This window comes from Cyphomyrmex costatus, unplaced genomic scaffold (genome assembly GCF_001594065.2).
Source record: "Cyphomyrmex costatus isolate MS0001 unplaced genomic scaffold, Ccosl1.0 scaffold378, whole genome shotgun sequence".
NCBI lineage: Eukaryota > Metazoa > Arthropoda > Insecta > Hymenoptera > Formicidae > Cyphomyrmex > Cyphomyrmex costatus.
In genome coordinates, this window is record NW_017277972.1 from 169,574 (window position 1) to 190,938 (window position 21,365).

The 21,365-nt window shown below is 34.5% G+C and overlaps 3 protein-coding genes across 3 annotated transcripts; 2 read left to right on the forward strand and 1 right to left on the reverse strand.

Moving 5' to 3' along the window:
• The first annotated feature begins 3,073 nt into the window (after nucleotides 1-3,073).
• On the forward strand, nucleotides 3,074-8,286 carry LOC108776744 (uncharacterized). Its single transcript, XM_018543447.1, has 9 exons — nucleotides 3,074-3,157; nucleotides 3,229-4,065; nucleotides 4,267-4,595; nucleotides 4,743-5,436; nucleotides 5,524-5,683; nucleotides 5,752-5,912; nucleotides 6,024-6,237; nucleotides 6,384-7,256; nucleotides 7,361-8,286. The coding sequence occupies exons 1-9, from the start codon at nucleotides 3,074-3,076 to the stop codon at nucleotides 8,272-8,274; spliced, it is 4,266 nt and encodes a 1,421-aa protein (XP_018398949.1). The 3' UTR covers nucleotides 8,275-8,286.
• A 1,941-nt stretch (nucleotides 8,287-10,227) lies between these two features.
• On the reverse strand, nucleotides 10,228-13,829 carry LOC108776763 (uncharacterized). The gene is made up of 2 exons (XM_018543469.1): nucleotides 13,291-13,829; nucleotides 10,228-11,870 (listed from the first exon to the last, which is right to left on the reverse strand). Exons 1-2 carry the CDS (start codon nucleotides 13,682-13,684, stop codon nucleotides 10,468-10,470), a joined length of 1,797 nt encoding a protein of 598 aa, XP_018398971.1. The 5' UTR covers nucleotides 13,685-13,829; the 3' UTR covers nucleotides 10,228-10,467.
• A 4,117-nt stretch (nucleotides 13,830-17,946) lies between these two features.
• On the forward strand, nucleotides 17,947-19,959 carry LOC108776770 (uncharacterized). The gene is made up of 5 exons (XM_018543476.1): nucleotides 17,947-18,061; nucleotides 18,223-18,396; nucleotides 18,696-18,818; nucleotides 18,909-19,083; nucleotides 19,379-19,959. The coding sequence occupies exons 2-5, from the start codon at nucleotides 18,229-18,231 to the stop codon at nucleotides 19,888-19,890; spliced, it is 978 nt and encodes a 325-aa protein (XP_018398978.1). The 5' UTR covers nucleotides 17,947-18,061; nucleotides 18,223-18,228; the 3' UTR covers nucleotides 19,891-19,959.
• Nucleotides 19,960-21,365: the final 1,406 nt, after the last annotated feature.

Below are 21,365 nucleotides of genomic sequence, written 5' to 3' on the forward strand. Positions count from 1 at the left end.
TTTTAACATTGAAAATGACCTAATGAAGGTCGAAACGTATGTTTTTATATTTTATTAAACTTTATATTTATTTATTTTTAATTAATGACAGTTTATTGCTAAGACCTTTATATTTTAACTAATGTTGGCTCGTAGCCCTGTTTTGTATTAATTATTTTTTAAATTTATTGAGCCTTGTTATTTACATATTTTTTATTATTATTATTTTATTTGTTTAACAAATTATAATAGAAAAATATAGATATACAGAGAGGGGCATTTAAAACAGGTCACCTGAATAACTCGCTTATTTTTGACAATAGAAGAAAAAGTGTCAAACAAAAGTTGCTTGGTTTCGAGGAGCACATAATGTGATGTCAATAATTGTTTTTTTGGTGCAGGCGCTAAAAAGATATGAAGGTGACCTCCACTTTTTTAAATGGAATTATGTAATTTTTTTTAGATAAGAGATTCCTCTAATTATTTTGCATATAAAAGTATTAAGGTAGAGATACCAAAAAACCAATAGTTTTCGAGATATTTTACACTTTATTTTGATACATATTGACACAAAATGTTAAATAACTCGTAAATTGTTGACTTTTTGATTATCATACCTTAATATTTTTGTGAACAGAATAATGAGATAAATAAAATGGTGTAAAGAAAACACTATATGCAAATAACACAATACGCAAAATAATTAGACGAATCACGTTATCTAAAAAAATTACATAATTCCATTTAAAAAAGTGAAGGTGACCTTCATATCTTTTTAGCGCCTCCACCAAAAAAACAATTATTGACATCACATTATATGCCCCTCGAAACCAAGCAACTTTTGTTTGACACTTTTTCTTCTATTGTCAAAAACAAACGAGTTATTCAGGTGACTTGTTTTAAATGCCCCTCTCTGTATATTTATTTATTTATTCATATTTATATTTTGAATTTAGTTATTTTTCTTGTACACTTGCATTGTAATTGGTCGTAAAAGTCCATTTCACCCGTTCCTCTTGTTCCGCTCCATACAGCACAACAATCTTTCAGAGATATTTCAGAAATGTTTCACGTGTGAAATTGAAATATTTCAGAAACATTGCAAAATGTTTCTGCAACATCTTTGAGATGTCTCTGCAATATCAAAATGTCCGCGATTCTTTCAAATGAAACCTTTTAAAAAAATTTCCGAATGGTTAACTGACATATGTCTGTAGCCTTTTTGAGATATATAATTGAAATATTATCGAAAAGTTACTGCGAAATCTTATTTTGGTAAAATTACAGAATGAAACAATTCTGAGAGAGAGAGAGACAGAGAGAGAGAGAGAGAGAGAGAGAGAGAGAGAGAGAGAGAGAGAAAGAGAGAGAGAATAAAGATAAGAAATTTTGCATTATAATATATCCCGTTATAAGAAACAGCGAGTTTAGCGCATGGATATTTAACATAACTTCAATGCTATACATATTTATCAGATTTTCCTTATTCTCTTTCCGTACTACAATATTTATGAAAAATCAAACAATACTCGCTGCCAGTCAAAAATGAAACAGCATAGATACGATGCAGATCTCGCGATTAACTATGTAAATTTATATTTAGAGAGTATTTGCCCTTGCAGAATACAGCATGTTACTTCGAAATTATTACTTACCCTGTATCGTTTTAAACCGTCTCGCAATTATAGAGGTATAAATAATAGATTTTTATCATTAATATTTATTGATATTATTCCTCGAGAGCCCTTAACCTTATCAAATTCAATTCTTTGTTTGATTCCAAAGTGATCAGGCTTAATCAGGCTTGTCCGGTCATGTAATGATGAAACTTTTCTCGTTCGACTCGTTCTTTCTTTCGATCCCGTCTCTCAGAATATATAGCTATATGCATGCGCGGAACGAGAGAGAACGAAAAGGCCCAAATGAGTGCGTCCTTTTCTAGAAAGGATTACCCCCACTCCTACAATGCGTACTCTAGTACTACTATCTCTATGCTAATAATACCTAGGAAAAAACTTTTAAACCTAATAGGATTCGAACTACCACTGTCCTTTTCTCCTTGAGAAGATAATAACAAATACATTACCGCTTGCACATTTCTGCAAAAATATTTTCCTTATGTCACATTGAAATTGGCGATCCGCTAATCCGCTTACGCACGACCGCTCCATGGGACATTACCCATAGGGATTAGAAAACAGCGATACGAAAAATGCGGAAAAACTCTGATTGGTCGCTAGATTTCCGCCGCTACCGCTAAAACCGTTCCGCTTTTACTTTAAAGGTTGATTTATACTGGCCGTAAACTGTTAACTTATGCCGTAATCTGTAAAAATTGACCAATCACAGTCGAATGAGAGGGGAATAATCGATTATAATTGGTCAATTTTTACAGATTACAGCATAAGTTAACAGATTACGGCCAGTATAATCCAACCTTAACTGGTTACTTTCTATTAAATTATTTTAATTTCAGCGATATATATAAATGTATACACAATGGCCTGGTTTACATCGTGCACTTGATACGCGAACTAACTGGTTACTTTCTATTAAATTATCTTAATTTCAGCGATATATGTAAATGTATACACAATAAACTTATTTAGTTAAACATTTTGATGCGTATTGTATCAATTTTATACATCATTCTTTGAATACATTGCTGAAATTAAGACAATTTAATAGAAAGTAGTTAGTACGCGTATCAAGTGCACGATGTAAACCAGGCCATTGTGTTCCCTCCTTCTCGCACGTGACTGCCATGCTCCCGCCGCATGCTCGATCTATTATGTCTATGGTAAACACATACAAAAAACGCGCGCGAGAACACGCGAGAAAGATGCTGTGTTTACATTGGCGCACGTCACCACACGTTACAATTTTAAAATTACGCCTAGGCAAAACGGTCTTTCGTCGTTGCGGGATAATAACGCAAGAGTAATCGATCGGAGTCGGGATTGTCGGGAATTGTGGGAATTGCAGCGCTTTTCGTACACCGTGTCACTGAACACTATATGTATATACATCACGAAAGCTGTGTGTGACTAATACATAAGACTTAAAAGTGAAACTGATTTTACTTTACCGAAAGATGGATGAGATGCAGATAAAAATTGAGACGTGGACGGAATTGATGCAATTGGAGAAACTGCAAGATGTATCGGAGGATATTCAGGTATACTCTTTCTCATTAAAAATTCTAGCTTTACATTTATGAATACAATTTTAACTGTTAATATCTTTCAGATGACTGTCCGCGTCCGACCTAATGGTAAACTCAACGATGGCTTATTCAAATTACTGCTACGCTTGTGTTGCATTGCAGATAAATGGAATAAATGTAATGAACGGAACTGCGAGACTGGCAAGAGCATTGCTAAATTAGCCAAATTACTTTGCTCGTTGCTGATCAAGGTGTCTGATGACACCAACTTTGTCAAAGCTGTATTTAAAATTGTTAAGTGTTTAATTTCTTTTAATTTATATGAGGATGCGGCAGAGATCTGTTGCTACTTGCAACCAGGCACTTTGTACAATCCCCGAGATAACACTATGAATATTGTGATGAAAGTATTATCCTTATGGCGCGTTCTAGTTAACAATTTATATGTTACTTTTACAAATGAACCCTCGAACATAGAGAATTATAATAAGTTGAAGAGTGTTATCAAGTATGAAATGAAGATGATGCAGATAGCGTATAAAAATTATACTAGACATTTGATTATGGAGATAAGTATGTACTTGGACAGAATAGCAGCAATCGGTAAGAACACGAAATATTTTGATGACTTTTGTAAATATATATTGGACTACTTGTTAGGACTGGAGTTGTATTTAGACAAAGATGAAAAACACTTAATATATCGTTATTTACTTCGTATCATGTGTCATGTAATATGTAAGACTATTAATACAACTGATATTGAATCTGCAATAGAAACGTTAGATGAATTATCTAGTTATTTTGATACTCTTGTGGCAGAAGATGAGGAATGCTATCAATCTTTTCAGCAATTTCAAAGCTTGTGTAAGAATCTTTTAGTGCCAATAAAAAATCTTACCAGGGACAGTGCCAAAAATGTACAAAATATTATTTGTTCTAACTTAAATATTATGCAAAAATATGGATGTGGAAGTATTAAGTGGAATGTACTTCATACTGCAGAAATAGTTGAACCAATGGTCACATACTGGGAAAAGTGTGTGGAAACTGATAAACATATGCTCAACCACTTGCTCGATACTGGCATCTTGCTAGAACTAATGAATTTGTTTGTACAGATACATACAGATGAATTTTATGTCAAGCAAGCGTCAATCAAATGCAAATGGTGCCAGAACAAATTGTGCACAGTTAAGAGGGATTTATACAATGCTATAGTGATGAGATGTAGATTCATTAGTTTATTATGTAAATTTCCTGTTAAAACTTTGCCAGTCGAGATGTGTGTTCTTAGCAGAAAAATCTTGGAGCAAAACGTCGAATCCATTATTTATGAAATGAAGGAAACCGGATGTAAACGTTGGACGCAATCATGGAATATTTGTCGTAATATAATCTATAATATAGGTGTACTGTCTGAACATGTGTACGAAGAAAGTGTACATCTGTACTCCTTTTTATGCACTTGCATTTTTCAACTCGAATTAATTGAATCAAAGTCCACATATTTTGAAAATTCCGAAAACTATGAAAATATTATTTCTTCGGTATTGCATAGATTAAGTGTTATGTATTACAATAACAATATGTATAGGAAAGCCATGACAGTGTGTGCATTGAATGCTTTGTTAACTTGCAATCAGTCGAATACAATAGCTTTTCGTACATGGATAAGTATTAAGAAAAATGTTTCTGAAGACATTGCAAACTTAACTATGTTAGAGTGCTTGACAAATGATAAAGACGAGATTAAAAATAAACTGGGATATTCATTTGATATTTCCAAGAATGACTCTACTGAATTATGTTTAAGCGAAGCAAGAAATTTACTGGAAGAACAGATTATATTTACAAATGGTGTAGCAGCAGTTCTAAAAAAACTTAGAAAGCTGCAGCCAAGCAATCAATATGCACACACGATGCAATTATTAGGATATTATTTCTTAGGTTTCACACCGCATGACAGTTCTATTTTGAAATATCATGAGCAAGCTATATGTGATTTGAAGCAAGATAAGTCTGATTCTGTTGCCATTCTGTGCTTGGAAGCTAACTTGAGCCTTTTTATGTTTGTCGAAGAGTTGCATATAATGAATAAGCAAACTGAAATAGAAATGGAAAATACAAAATTTGCTTTATGTGCTCCCAAGTTACGAGAACTAACTGAAGTCAAATCTCCAAATGTAGTGCCTGCTTATACTATGATAAATGTTAAAAAAGATACTAGTCTTATGTTGTGCCTTCAAAAATGTTTACAAAAATGGAAGCAATTATTTAAATGGCATTTTGTAAGTTATTAGAAAATACTTATTGTGTTATATAACTATGAATATTAGAAACTTTGCGATCAGATAATCATATTTCACTGTTTGTAGAAAGAAATTGTCAAAGATTGGGAACCTAGTCTTATACTTCGCATGCTGGTAACAGCTGGTGAATATGCCCGATTATATCGATATGAAGATTGTGAAGCTGAAGTATGGACTTTGGCATATCAGTTAGCATCAGAAATGAATGATTATACAATTATTTATAGTATGTTGAGCTATTTATAATAATTGAGAAAAAAAGTTTTACGAATGCTAATATGAATCCTGTTACAGTTACAAGTCGTTGTATATCATTGAGACAAGTCAATTACGATTGGATTACTACTGCTAAGGAACATATCATAAAGCATAGAAATTCTACGGACGAAAATGTAATTGGCACCATTGCTATCTTTTGGATAAGTTTAGCAGACCTCTATTTTGAATATGAAAAGGTAAGAGGAATATAGGATCCTTCTTCAAATAAATTGCCAAAAATACAAACTTATATACTATAGATAATATATAACAAGTATACACATTTTCTATTTTTTTTTATTTTTTAGTATGATGATGCTAAACAATTACTTATCGAAGCTAGAAGTCTTTCAGGAATTTCATTTCTTGCTAATAGAACTGTGTATTTGTTAAGTTTAGATGTCATCATACGCAATAGCCATATTTACATTGATAATATGCAACATGAGAATTATGGTTCGTGTATTGTGGAAAGTATAGCTGCAATAAGGACTTTGAATCAAGATCTGTTGTCGAATAAATGTAATTATAATTAAACCATTTATATTTTTATTCTATATATGTAATTCTAGATAAAGCTTCATTGAAACGTCAAATTGTATAAATATAAAATTATGAATGCTAATATGAATCAACTATTTATAAAGTAATCTTTTTTTTTTTTTCAGGGACAAACCGATCAACGTATCTTTTTAGTTACGATACACTTTTCACTGTAGCAGTTAATTTATCCATAAGGATAAATAATCTATTATCTTTTCGTGGCATTTGCCCGGATTTAGTACTACTGTTAAAATCGGCACAGAGTTTAAGTGCAATGCTACGTACTGCCGAACTATTAAAATCGCTGTGTTATATCGATCTATCGCGTTTACAATTGGAGGATTGCGAGGTGAAGCTACAAGGCCTCGAACACATGTTGAACGTCGAAACGTTTCAATTATCGATAGAGGTTTCCACCAGATCCGTAGAAACATCGTTCGTTCATCTCGCAGTGACTCCCACGAAAATTGTAGATCCTGTCAGAGATGCGCCTCAGTATGGTGCTTCTCCAGTGCTCGGCAATAAAGTTTTTGATCCGCCAAAATTCACATCGCATATAAATTGCGATTGCTACAAGTGTAGCAACGTTTCGTATCAGTACTTGGTATTTGCTACCACTTATATCAGAGCACAGTTATATGCCTTGCAGAATCATACCATGGCAGCACTCGATCATTTCCACGGCGCTTTTCAATTAAGGCAAAGACTATTCAAAGAAGAAGAATCAGTTCTACCCGAAAACTGGCCTCGTGATGAAATAATGCGATTCTCTTGGCAAACTCGTTTCTACATGATCGATTACATACTGCTATTGATCGATTTTTGTTATTTTCTGAAAGCGAAAGTAACGTCAAGGCAAGAAGATGTATTCAATATTGCCAATTTAGCGGTCAATATATGCGACAAATATAAATTGCAGTGCCATCCCATTTATATAACGGTTAAGGAATTGGCATTTGACAATGAATTCCAGCCGGTATTGGAATCTTCAGATTTAAGTATGTGCTTTTTGACATATAACTTTCTTTGTCAGAATAAATTTCGGGTGAAATTTGTTTACTTGTACGAGATATATACATACATGATAAAATCTTTGTTGCAGAGTTTACGGTTCCGCAGCCACACGAAATTAATACAACTGACCATGCAAAAATCCCAATTGATCCAAGCGTTTGTGTTACACCATCCATTCAAAATCATCGTGCCAAGAAACCTCTTTCACTTCGACGTAGAAAGAGCCCAATAGCTTTAAAGATAACTAAAATTAACATGATTTGGAGTGATGATGAAGATGATGATAGTGTATCTCCACCACCACCACCACCACCTGTTACGTATTCGAATAGAAAATCTAAGTCACGTATAAATTTAGTGAAAAGAAAAATTTTAGAGAAAGATATAGAGGATGATTTAGCTAATTTGAATATAGAAGATTCGAAAGAAACAAAGTCGGAAAATATGAATAAAGATAGTACGCAAAGGAAAACTATAAATGATATTATTACTGAAGTGGCGTCTTTAGTTCCAGATATATCGAACATTTTAGTAAACTTGGTAGATAAATCAGATTTACCTGCCACAAAGGAAAATGTAGATAAATTGATAGAAAATGTAGAAAATCTCAAAATTAAATCAAAGATAAGGAGAACAATCGTTAAAGATACAAAGCAACCAATGACCACTGATTATAATAAGAATATAAGTAAGGCGATAGAATTACTAAAAGACCCGACAATAAACGGTAAGACGAATGAAAATGTCGATTCCTCTACTTCGATAAAACCTGAAAAGGCTGATAAATTACAAGATCAGAAAATTCTAGAAATTCCTAAAGAAAATAAGTTTTTTAAAAGCAGAACACCGAAAGAAAGAATAGGAAAGGCAGACACACCATTAACGAATAAGAATAAAACTGTGCGAAATAAATCTTCCCAATTACCTGTAAATAATGAAGAACACAGTACAAGAACGACAAGATCCAGTATCAGAAGATCGCAAAAAGAAAAATCATCGTGAAAACATTATATGGAAAAACCATTTGCTTCTTTTAAAATGACTTTCTGTCAAAACAATAGAAAGACATTATTGGCATGTATTCTATAGCGCGATGAAATAATTATTTTTAATTAAAGTCAAATTTTATAAATAGTCAAAGATGTATTGTCTTATACTTAACGAAAGATTGTAAAATTTTTCCATATTTATTTAATTATTCGAATGAATGAAGACCAAAATGAGGGTTTTTATTTTTATTATAAATAGCCATTATTTTATTCCAACTAAATATTTTATAACTCAATTCAATATGTTGACACTTTTATGTTTTCATTCTTGTATTTATTACTCTTAAGATAAGTATCACACAAGTGCCTCGTATAATAACAATAAACTGTGTTGTACAATTCCACGGTTTTGCGCTAACAAAACAAACTTAATTACAATACTCTTTTTAACTGATTTAATGTATGAAAAACGATTATTATGCAATAAAAATATGTAATAAAATTCACTTTAATTCTATGAGACACATTTGCTTTTTTCTCAGCAGTGCGTGGAAGAAGATGGATTATAACAGTTAAACGCAATTACCCTGTTTTCTATGTATATATAATTAACACATGAAATTAAAAAATTCAGAAAACTATCAGAATTAGAACAAACACAATTAGATAAACATATTTCATCATATAATAATGTAAAAGTTACAGTAATAATAATACTAGTTTACAAAAATATTTTTTTTTTTTTAATTTGAAAAGGCGTTTCTTACAGATTTTTTGAAACATCAAGTTCCAAAAGAATTGAAATTTAACGAAAAATAGTGTCTTTAAGATATTAAAATTTTTTCTGTAAAAAAAGATTAACCTTATCTTGAAATTCTCATTAGAAGTTATGAGTAAGTATGTATTATTTATCTCTCCTTTTAAAATGCATTTCTGTCTATTTCAATATCTTGTTACGTTATGAAGGAATTAAATATTGAATTTTAAGTTAAGATATCAAATTTTTCACGTTTGTAAAGCTGGCATTCCCATCATTAAAAAAAAATTTGCCCATATGCCATAATTAAGTGCTAATTTATTGCTTTAATCCCAAATTTTGTGCTCTTTTCTATTCGCAGGAAATTAATTTCAAAAGTAGAAATGCTGGGAAAAATAGGGATACTAGCTTAACATAAAGTCAGCATTCCTACTTTTGAAATTAATTTCCTGCGAATAGAAAGGAGCACAAAATTCGGGATTAGAGCAATTAGCACATAATTAGCATACGGGCAAATTTTTTTTTAATAGTGGAGTGCCAGCTTCATAGACGTAAATTTTTCGCCTATGACGACAAACATAACGTCTGATTAAAATTTAAAAAACTTTAAATATTAATAGAATATCAAGTTTTTTATGAATCTCACAATTTAATAATCAATATATAAAATCTATGTGTTCATATAATATACATTGGTATACAGGCAAATAGAGTCAATGTGTTGGTTATAATTCAACAATATACAATACCAATAATTTAATTTCGAACGATTACGACCAATTCCGAATAACGTCTGATATATATATATATATTTTTTTTTTTGACAATTTTTTTTATATACTTGTCAAACACCCTGCATATATATACATATACATACATTTTTTTTTATGTAGATGTATGAAGATACCTATCATGGAACAAAGTCGGAATGGATTCCGATCGGAACTGTTCCGTGATAGGAACCCTGGCTGAAATTTTAATCCATAATATAATCTCGGTCCGATTTAAATCCTTTACAACATGAAGCTAAAATGTAAGTATTGAAATAAAAAAAGGCATTTTAAAGGAGGATGAATATACTTATAACTTCTAATCGGAATTTCAACGCTAATCTTTTTTTTTTTTTTTTTAATTTTAATATTATAAAAGAAACATTTTTTAATTTCAATTAATTTGAAAAGTTTTTGGACATACTGATAAAATTTGGCTTGCGGTAAATTTTGTTTTGAGCATTCAAAGATCTATAGAAGCATCTTATCTGATTAAAAATAATTAAACTAATGTAATGAAAGAAAGAAAACAGATGTGTTTCACAGCGAAAAACTGCTTTTACATTTGTTATGCCGGTAAGTGGACTGTGTTACATGAGTGAACAGCTTTTATTCGTTTTTTTTTTCTTGCATATAAAAATAACAAAGTTACAATAACCTGTAATCACAGTCTAAATGGCTATAATAATTCTGAAGCCGTGGAACATTCATCCTTTACATGTTTAAGACGCGCTAAAACCTGCGCCTCTTCTTGCGTTTTAGCCAATTCCATCAATGCCAAAGCACCTTGCCATTTTTTATTGTCTTCCTGTACTGGTAACTTAGCTAGGCTTGTATTGTCCTCCTGCTTTACACTAATTATTTTTGTCTCCGTTTTCACGGGATCTATTGCGAGGGACGGTTTTGAAAGAATCTCTTTAGCACTATTGGAACTACCGGCCAACATTAGAACCGTCGGTCTAGTTTCGTTTTCGCTGGTACGGGAGCTGGCTAGTACATCTTGATTCGTTGTCTCCGAATGAACAATCTGCTCCGTGTAATCGAAATGTAAACATGCAGATTCAGAACTTTGATTTTGAATTTTTACAGCTGATTCGTTAATACTAGTTTCAAAAGTACCCTGATTATTTGGCAAGCTATTCAGTGGATCCCACTGTGGCTGATTAAGAGAATGCATAATCCCATATACATTGTCTTCGTCTACTTTCGGAGGCTCGGCAATGTTATTTATCATGCAACATATTTGAGAGGTGGCATACGAAGGCTCCAATTGTGTATTTGGAATTTCAAGTTTATTGTCCAGAGCGGATGTATTATTTTCGGGAACAGAATGGTCCAAGAATGCCGTATACCAGTGAAATTCCGATGGTCTGTCCAGAATTTGTTTCTCATCCATCTTACATACGGTCGTTACGTTACTAGGTTTAACATCCTCACTTAGGTCTAGCTGTTGCTCCAAGCAAGCATACCGTAGCCATCGTTTCTTTGGTTGCAGTCTGTCCAAGGGTCTTCTTAGTGAGGTGATTGCTAACTTGGTATTTGATCCTTCCTCGTCCTCAGATGTTTGCAGTATCGCGCAACATGTTTCCGCTGGATCTTCATCCTGGCTCTCCTCTTGACTATCCTGATTCTCCTCGCAGTGCAGTCGTTGATTCGAGGGATTGTGATCGAGATTTTCCTGTTCTCCCGCTATATCCATCATAAGGCCTTTTCTGGATTTTATCCTCTTGTGATTTTCGGCAGTGCTCTTCCACGTTTTCTTCTTCCGTTCATTCTTCCCAGTCGGGGTACGATCTTCTCGTTCTCTGGACATCTTGTAACGCTCCAACCATCGACTCACATCATACGACAATTCCGTATTTTCAGATACTGGCTTTAGTACAAAGTCATCTGATCTTGTAAGATTGGCATAAGGATGATCGGGACAATGCCTATTGGCATGAGTGAATCTCGTTTCACAACCTGGTACGGTGCATAAAAATGGCTTCTCTCCTGTGTGCAATCGTTGATGAGTCTTGAGTTGTCCCGACTGGGTGAACGCCTTCGTGCATCCAGGATAATCACACGGATATGGACGTTCTCCTGTGATCATAACATAAGTATTTTATTACAATTTCATAAAATTAATTATTACACAAATAAATTCACAATATACACATAGTCTGATTTGTACATATACATATTTTATGGACGTTAAATTTTAATTTTCTCTCCAAACGAACTATAAATTACACAATACCAAACATGAATCTTTTAAGAATCTGAATACAATTAATGCGTAGCTCAATCTTTACAATGTAGTAATATCCGTTTCTACTAATATAGATTAATTTTAATCTCGATTCAATTTACTCATCAATTTTTTCTAATTTTTATAATTAAAAAGAAATAAAGAGTCCATTGAAATAAAAATAAAAATTAATCCTTTGCGATCAGGGGTCCACGGAACACCAGAAAGATTTCATAGTTTCGTATAATTGTATCTCCAAAAAAATCATGTTCTTATACTAAATAAATACTTTTTTCTACGATAACACTTTGTTACTTGAAAAAACTGTTTCCTTTATTCTTCAAAATATTCTTTTTGAAATCACTTTTTAGAATTAGAAAAAGACGAAGAGCAAATTGAACCGAGATTAAAGTTAATCTACATTAGGAGGTATAATAAAAAACAACCACAAAGGATTAAACATTAAACAATTAAATTACAATGGCAGAAACAAGCGTAAGGCCGAAATTAGACTACACATTGAAAATTGAGATTGAAGATTAAAAAAATTGAAATTTAACCAATGAGGATAAAGAAATTTTAACTCCTAATTATTTTGATTAGCCAAAATTCAATCTTCAATCTCAATCTTCAATGCGTAGTCTGATTCCGGCCTACGAAATTTTACTAAGCATCCGGCATTTAAATCTGACATTTAGTTTTCCGAGTTCAATCAATCCTACCGTGAAAGAAAGAACACAAACAGTAAGGAACGTTCGTAATATTTTTGAAAGCGTCGCGTTGCCACGTGCTTTCTCGTCATCTATACACAAAGACCGCTCAACTTGGTGCCGTTTACGAACCGACAGCGATAGTATTCGATAGTATGCGTGTACAAACATCACGATCTCCCCTTTTAATCTCCCTCCCTCCCACCCTCTCTCTCTCTCTCTCTCCCGATTGAAATTCCCACGTAACTTGCGTGCATCGTCGGTTATACGTACACGTGTCACCGCACGCGGTAAATTTCGCGCGCAACCGACGAACTGCCCGAGCTACAGTCGCGTCGCGTCGGTGCGTCGCGCTACCGGCACGCAAGCCGAGCCATTTAAGTATTTAAAGCGCGGCATGATGGCCGATTGGCGGGACTGACGCGGGCAGGGAGACGCACGCGACACGCGGAATCGTTCTTCGCGCGCGCGATCGTTCTCTCTCTCTCTCTATCTCTCGCGAAAGGGTTGAATGAAAGCCACGCGGATACCAGCGACGCAGGGCAGGAAAAGATCCCTTTACCCGTGTGAGTGCGCAGGTGCGCCTGCAGACTCTTCTCGCGCGGGAACACCCGGTTGCAGAAGGAACACTTGATGCTGCTTGGCGACGTACTGCCCTGCTTCATGAGATTCGTGAGTGCGTCGGCGCGCGGCCGGCCGCGCCGGTGGCTCTCGGAGCCGCTGCCGGTGCAGGCGGATCTACCGCTGCCGGGCGCGTTACCGCCGGCTGCGTCTAAGCTAGCGACATGCTGCTCTCGGTACTCCGGCGAGGAGCACGAGCTCCCTGGGCTTAGGTTCACATTGCGCGCCTCCTCACCCCAGTTCCAAGGATAGAGCGTCGTGTCGCACATCGAGGGGCTGCGATCGAGCGATTCCGTCGACGGCCGCTGCTCCCGCTTCGGCGTGTGGAGCTCCATCGTCGCCGCCGTCGGTTCTCTCTCTCTCTCTTTACCTTTCTCTCCCGACCCGCTCCCTTTTCACTTTACTTCTCTCACACGATCGGGATCACTTGTCACACGACCGTCGTCGTTGCACCAGTTCTATTACCAGTTGCTACCACAATCTCGCGACAGACGCGGCAATCTACCGCCGCCGACTGGCTGACACGCGCGACCTCTCTGCCGCCGCTCGCCGAGCCGCCGCCGCCGCCACTGGTGGGCCACCGCCACTGAGCGTGTAATACAACATAGTATACGCAACTCGTGTGCCGCGTGCAACTGGTAAACCGCCAAATATGCACACGAGTCACGAGTATATTTGTGTGTGTGTAAACGCACCGGCAGAAATGCTGTCCCTCGGCGTTCGGCGCGCGGCGCTACGCGCTCGGTACGAGTGTATATACGTATGTATGTAGACCCCTGCGCCGCCGCTTCACGCCGCCGCCGCCGCTAAATTATTATCCGCCGATTCCGCCGCCGTCAATTTTAAAATGTCCGCCGAACGCCGCCGCTGCCGCCGCCGAAAATTTAATTCGGCGCGCCGATTTTATCGACAAAGCGACGGCCAAACTTGATCGAGATCGATATACAGTTTTGGTGATTTTGCTAAAAATTTATGTCAGCCGATGCTGCGCGCTCAACTTAAAGAGAGAAAAAGAACAGAACTTATATTTATCTCTCTTTCGCCTGTTACTGTTCTATCTTAGGCCGGTATTCATAGTCAGTTCTTATATTCAAGACCGTCGTAAGTTCAGTCTTGAGGAGTTACGAACCAATCAGAGGGCCGCTTTAGCATCTTAAGACATTACTTAAGACAGTCTTGAAATAAGAACCGACTATGAATACCGGCCTTAGAGATCCTTAAGAGTTTGGCCAAAGCGGACCAAAGATGGCGGATAGAAGGAGATAACAGATATTACTTTCTTTCTCGTATTACGCTATGTGTCTCTTTCTATTCTCCGAACTCGTTTTCCGACAATGTATGACAAAGCTATCCGAAGAATGCCGAATGGACCAAGGTAGAGAACCAATCAGAAGTTGAGCCCGCTTTGGCCAAACTCTTATTATAGGATCTCTATTCTATCTCAAGTTCCTACGCCATCTACCGCAATACATAGAGCGCGTTCAGCGGACTCAACAGTTGAGTGAACGCTCGCTATTATTGGTGCATTCTTTTAGATCATCTAATCAGAATTTTATATCTAGAAGAATACACCAATAACAGCGGGCGCTCACTCAACTGTTGAATCGGCTGAACGCGCCCATACTGTAACATATACTTGATCACAGTATAGGTAAGTACAGTAGTTTCACTCTCCAAAATTTATGGGTGCGCGAATCGCACCACTTTCATCATGGTGTCGATGTCACGTATGGATACTGTGTCACTGTGTGTCACTGTGGTGTCGATGTGTGCAGTGAAAACAAAGCCCTCGCACAACCAACAACATGGCTGACTGTAGGACACAGATCAAAGGTACCGACACGGAGTGAAACTACTGTACTTACTTATACTGTGACTTGATTGATACACAATTCTCTTGCTGTTTTGCTGTTTATTATCATTGGAATATCTTTCTTGTTAGACCTTAGGTGACAATTTCGTAAGAGTACAGGGAGGCAGGAGCCATTAATTAAGAAGAAGAAGAAGACAATTTCGCAAGCTTAGTTTCTTAAATAAACTAACCAAACAAAAATGTCGAAATTTCGTACGTTTCGAGACTTACAGGTCCTTCAGCGATTCTTAACAGATGTTTGCGTCATTGAACAGATATGTATTCGTATGTAACGTTACAGACATGCTGATATATTCTAATTCGGATTGATATTCCTGTTCTCAATGTGAGTGTATTGTAAAGGCATGTGAGACAGGACCATCATTATAAGTTCGTCCGATCGAGTTCAACGCAGATGTTACAATCAAATTATATATTTATGTTTCTTAATAAGTATCATAATTTTTTAAATATAATTTTTTAACTTTATATAATTTAATTTTTTCTCTTTTTTAAAAATATATCTCTATAATAATTTGCTTATTCAAATAATTTAAAGTTTAAACTTTTTATTTAAAATTTTAAAGCATGTTATACTTACGCCGTTCCACGCCGCCGCCGCCGATAAATTATCATCCGTCGGTTCCGCCGCCGCCAAATTTGAAATTTTCGCCGAACGCCGCCGCCGCCGAGTTATTTTACCTGAAACGCCGCCGCCGATAAAAAATAAAACGGCGCAGGGGTCTATATGTATGTATATACACGCGCTATCTTAAAATGGCGTATGCGCGCGCATCCGACCTGACGGATCAAGATGGATCTGGTGCGGTTTAGAGACCTAGAAAACAGAGATGCGTCATTGAAGGGTATGGCTTGATTGGCTGTCTAAATCACGTGATCAGAGAGCCATTTTAATTCACTATTGCATCTAATAGATATAGTTTTATAACGTATGTATGTTACATACATATATATATAGAGAAAAATTTAGACAATACAGTGTCGAAGAGCAATAAAAAACTATTATTATGGTGTAAGTATTCTTATTTGTGTGAATATTTAATATCGGACTTAACCTAACCTAATCTAATCTTTCTACCTTTTGCATCAACTGTCATCAGCTTATTGGTCAAGAGCACTTATATTGAATTCAAATGGCGGTGGTTACCTAACCCAACCGACGCAATGTCGCATCTCTGTTTTCTAGGCCTCTAGCTCCGTCCAGTACCAAAGGACATAGAGAATGGACTGCGCGATCCCGTATCTATTGCTGGATTCACACTGCATCCAATTTTCGTCGTACGACGAATCTGCAACCAATTGGAAAACAGGATTTTGCCTCGCATCGACGATACGATTTTTCTGATTGGTTGTAGAGTCGTCGTACGACGCACATCGGATGCAGTGCGAATCCAGTATATGTAGTATCAAAATATGTCGACGAAAATGAGAGAGAGGGTCCGTGGAAGACAGCCATCTCTATCTTTTTCCATTCCATGGTGTAATGGAAGAGAGAATGAGAGGGAGATGGCCGTCTTCCACGGTCCCTCTCTCTCATTTTTGTTGACCATTTGACACACGGATCGCGCAGTCCATTCTCTATGTCTTTGTCCAGTACTATATGTCGATGGGCCAATGATTATAGGATCTCTACGGGACACTAGACGCGGAAACGCTTGCCGTGCGGCAAAATGCGACGCGGTAGAATCCCTAGAAGTATAGAGAGTCTGGGCACAGTATATACAGTAGCGCAACTCTCCCGATTTTATGTTGCCTAAAATGGAGTGCGCATGCGCGAAATAGGCGAAGTACTAGACTGTGCTCTTTCTCTTTTTATCCTTCTTTCGCTCTGTCAAAACGCACTAGATTAACCTAGATTTATTTGCGTCACACTCCAATGAATGCATTGAAGTGAGTAAGAACTATTGTAGGAGCATGTTGGAGAATGAGACACGAATAAATGTACTAATGCAATATAAAATAATCTAAACTTAATGGAAATTAATACAAATAAATTGTAAATATATTGGTAAATAAAGAAATAAATGTAAAATAATTAAGAAAAATATTAAATTATCTGAAAAATATATATTTATGTAGAGAAATATTATATAATTGTAAATTTGTAAATATATGCTATGTATATACATATTATCAGAAAGTTGATATAAAAAAAAATTTATAATATATATTATATATTATATATATAATGTGTGTGCAAAAAAATAAATATAAAATACAACAAATAAAAAATGTAATATATTTAGAAGATAATTTAAATTAATAAATAATATCATATACTGAAATAATTTTGATAATAATTATGCCAAGACATACTATATATTATATATATACTTATACAATAATACAAAAATATTGTATGTTAAAATATTAAAAAAGGGAAATTTTTTATTAATGAATTGTTTAAAGGGAACATTGAATAAAGAGAGAGCAATAAAGAAGGAGAAAATGAGATAGGGCAACCTATTTATTTCGCGCATGCGCATCGTTACTACATATACTGTGCTAGTGCGTTTTGACAGAGCGAAAGAAGGATGAAAAGAGAAAAAGCACAGTCTAGTACTTCGCCTATTTCGCGCATGCGCACTCCATTTTAGGCAACACTAACATCAAAGGTGCCGACAGAGAGTTGCGCTACTGTATATACTGTGGTCTGGGTCTGGATATTCAGCAAAACTGGCTTTTAAAACCGAAAACGGCGGCGAATATGTGTGTGTATGTGTGTGTTTGTTTGGCTAGCTGCTGCGTCATATAAGTAACATTTTCTTTATTAATATATATCAATTTGTGATGAGCATTATCAATATATAATATTCCTCTACACTTCTATAAAAATTAAGTAAGTAATATTTTTGATGTCTTTATCTATAATTATTTACAACGTTTTGAAAGTTTTCTAACCTTGTTTAAGTAATAAAAACAATAATGAGTAATATTTATTTATAAAAATTATAAATATATTTAAATATAAAGAACAGCATTAAATAATTACCTTTATAGATAAAAATGCCAAGTTGCTGTACATTTGGGTGCTCTAACCGTGTCAAAAACGGATTAAAAATTTATATGGCTCGATTCCCAAGTGACCCAGTAAGAAAAAAATCATGGACTTTAAATGTACAGAAAATTAATGGTAAAGATTGGGAACCAACAATTCATTCATTTATATGCGAGGTAAATCAAATCTGTTTCCTTTGTATTATAAAAATAAAATTATTTATGATGTTAACATTTTTATAGATATAAGAAAAACAAGATCTAAAGATAGTATATGATAACACAATTATTAGAGCACAAAAAATAAAAATTTATCCTTTAATGCAGATTAAGAAAATATTCTTCCTAAGTTAAAGAAGGATAGATTATTTTTTGCACATTGATAACTGCGTACTTTCATTAACCCTTGTGTTTTCCTTATATTTTGAATGTGAGAGTCTATATCAAATGTTAAATTTGATATTTCATTCTTATAGATACATTTTACACATGAAATGTGGGAGAAAGTTCGAATAGATAAAAAACGTAAATTAAAGTGCAACGCTATACCAGTAATTTTTCCTCAATTGAAAAGAAGTTACACATGCACAACTACAAATGTAAATTTTCTTTCTCTTAAAATTTTATTATTGAAACAAAAATCAACATTTGTTTTTTTAACAAACGGAAAATAATGAATTTTTTTTTAGGATGAAAGTAATGAATCTTTAGAGAAGCAACCTGAGGCAATGTTGGAAACATTTCACAATGGAAATGTTAATAAGGAACAACACAATTGTTTCAAATCAAATGTTCCTGATGTTTCTCCATCGACATCAAATGCACAAACATTAAATTTATCTCCAGAGCTATCAAATTCTAACTGTAATCCTACTTATAATATATCGTTTATACTATTATATATGTATATAAATGTATACCTGGGAAAAAATTTTTTATATATTATATAAAATTATATATAAAATTATATAAAATTATAATCTTATATATAAATAAACACATTTTTTATATATAATTGTATATAATTTTATATAATTTTATATAAAACATTTTTCCCGGGTGTATATACATAATATACATATATATAAATATTGTACATATGTTACTTAATTAGTATTATTTATAATTACTTTCACAGCTTATATTGTTTATTTTGTAGATCTCTCCACTTCTACTCAGAAAGAAATGTACAACAAGAAATTTGATGAAGTTCAATATTTAAAGAAACAGTTGGAAGAAGCCAACAGAAAAATTGATTCAGCCAACAAACTTCTCTTGAAAATTTATCAATCTAACAATATGTTAAAGAAACGTATTAAGAGGATGACTAGAAACAACTTTGAAAATCGAAATTATGCAAAATTAGAATCAGCAATTAAGCAAACGTTTACTGATGACCAAATAAAAGCTCTTATACATCCATCTTTACGCATCTGTAAATGGTCCAATAATACCATAAGAAAAGCACTCCGATTGAGGATTTCTTGCGGTTCTACGGGTTATCAACAGTTACTGAAAGAAAAAATACCTCTGCCGACCGAACGTACACTTCGAAGAAGACTGGAAAATATCGAATTTGAAGAAGGGATTTCTAAAGCCATTTTTAAATTGTTAGAAGACAATAAGGTCGCTCAATTTCAGGACATTGGAGAAAGAGATTGCATTAGATGAAATGGCTATTGCACCAGATCAAAAATTAGACTCATCGACACAGTCGTATTGTGGACTTGCATCGTTTTGCACGCGTGATGGTATTGTGATATATTTATTTTTCCTCCTAAAAGTACCTTTGACAAGTCTTGAAAAATACTAATTGTTATCCTATTTCTTTTAAAATATCTTATTTAAAATATCCTTTTTAATATCCTTTTAAAATATCCTTTTTCATTTTTTATATCCTATTTCTTTTATCCTATTTCTTTTTATTAAACAATATGTTCCATATCTTAAAACTAATTTTGATGCAAATAAATCTGATTTAACTACTTTTTTAAAGGAAAAAATGTGTTGTGTTTCATGCGACGCATTAAAAAACTGTCATAATATAAAAAATAAAATAATGATACTTTTCATCCGACTTCGACTTCAAATAGAAAATAATAAAACCCCTTTACCGAATAAAGTATACAATAGCAAAAGTATGGCAATGCATACAATGATATGATAATTCAAATTATTATCAATATATATTTATAGGTCTATTCTTTATTGCTGAACTTTTGCATCAGTTCATCTTTTTTCCTTTTCCCTTTTCTTGGAGAGAAAAGGAAGAAAGATAAACTAGTGCAAAAGTTCAGCAATAAGGAACAGACCTAACATATGTATAATAATTTAATTATAATGTAAAAATTTTGCATAAAAAATTTATATTTTCCAAAAATCGAGTATTTTATTTTAATAATGAAACTTCTGTCCTTTTACATATGTATAGTAGTTCAATTAAAAGCAATAAGCTTTACATACATTGTGTATTGCATCATATGTACAACATACATTGAACCTTTGACGAAAAATATATTTCTCAATTTTTTGAGAAATACACGTGTATATACGTCATTACTTTTGTGGTACTACTATAAATTGCGAATAGAATGTATATTTCAATTCTAATTTTCCTCCCGTTAGCGCTGAGTGAGCAAGGTTCTGTATTGGTGCTGCCATTGTAAGGGCACAAGTCACGTGCACCAATCACGCGGAATCCCGAATGTCCAGACTCTCTACTCTGGGCTGCGTTCATAAAGTTTTCTCCGAATAGAGTTAGAGTAGAGTTGAGTTAGGTACGAGACGGTACGAGTTAACTCTAAATTTATGTGACTATGAACGACCGGAGTGGGTGTATTCCGAACCGGGTTAAGCGGGGAGCACAGACTTTTGCACATGAAGGAAGATATAAGGAGACTCCACTCAGTCTCGCCAGTCTACAAAATATGGAACCATTTTAGGTTTCGAGTTCAGTTTCCGATTCTCGACACTCGCAGCGCTCATGAATTTAGTAGTGTTTGAGTGCGAGTAAGAGAAATGATCATTTCTCATTCGCACTCATTTATGCGCAACACTACTAAATTCACGAGCGCTGCGAGTGTCGAGAATCGGAAACTGAACTCGAAACCTAAAATGAGTCCACTTTGATTTTACAGAGTGGAGTC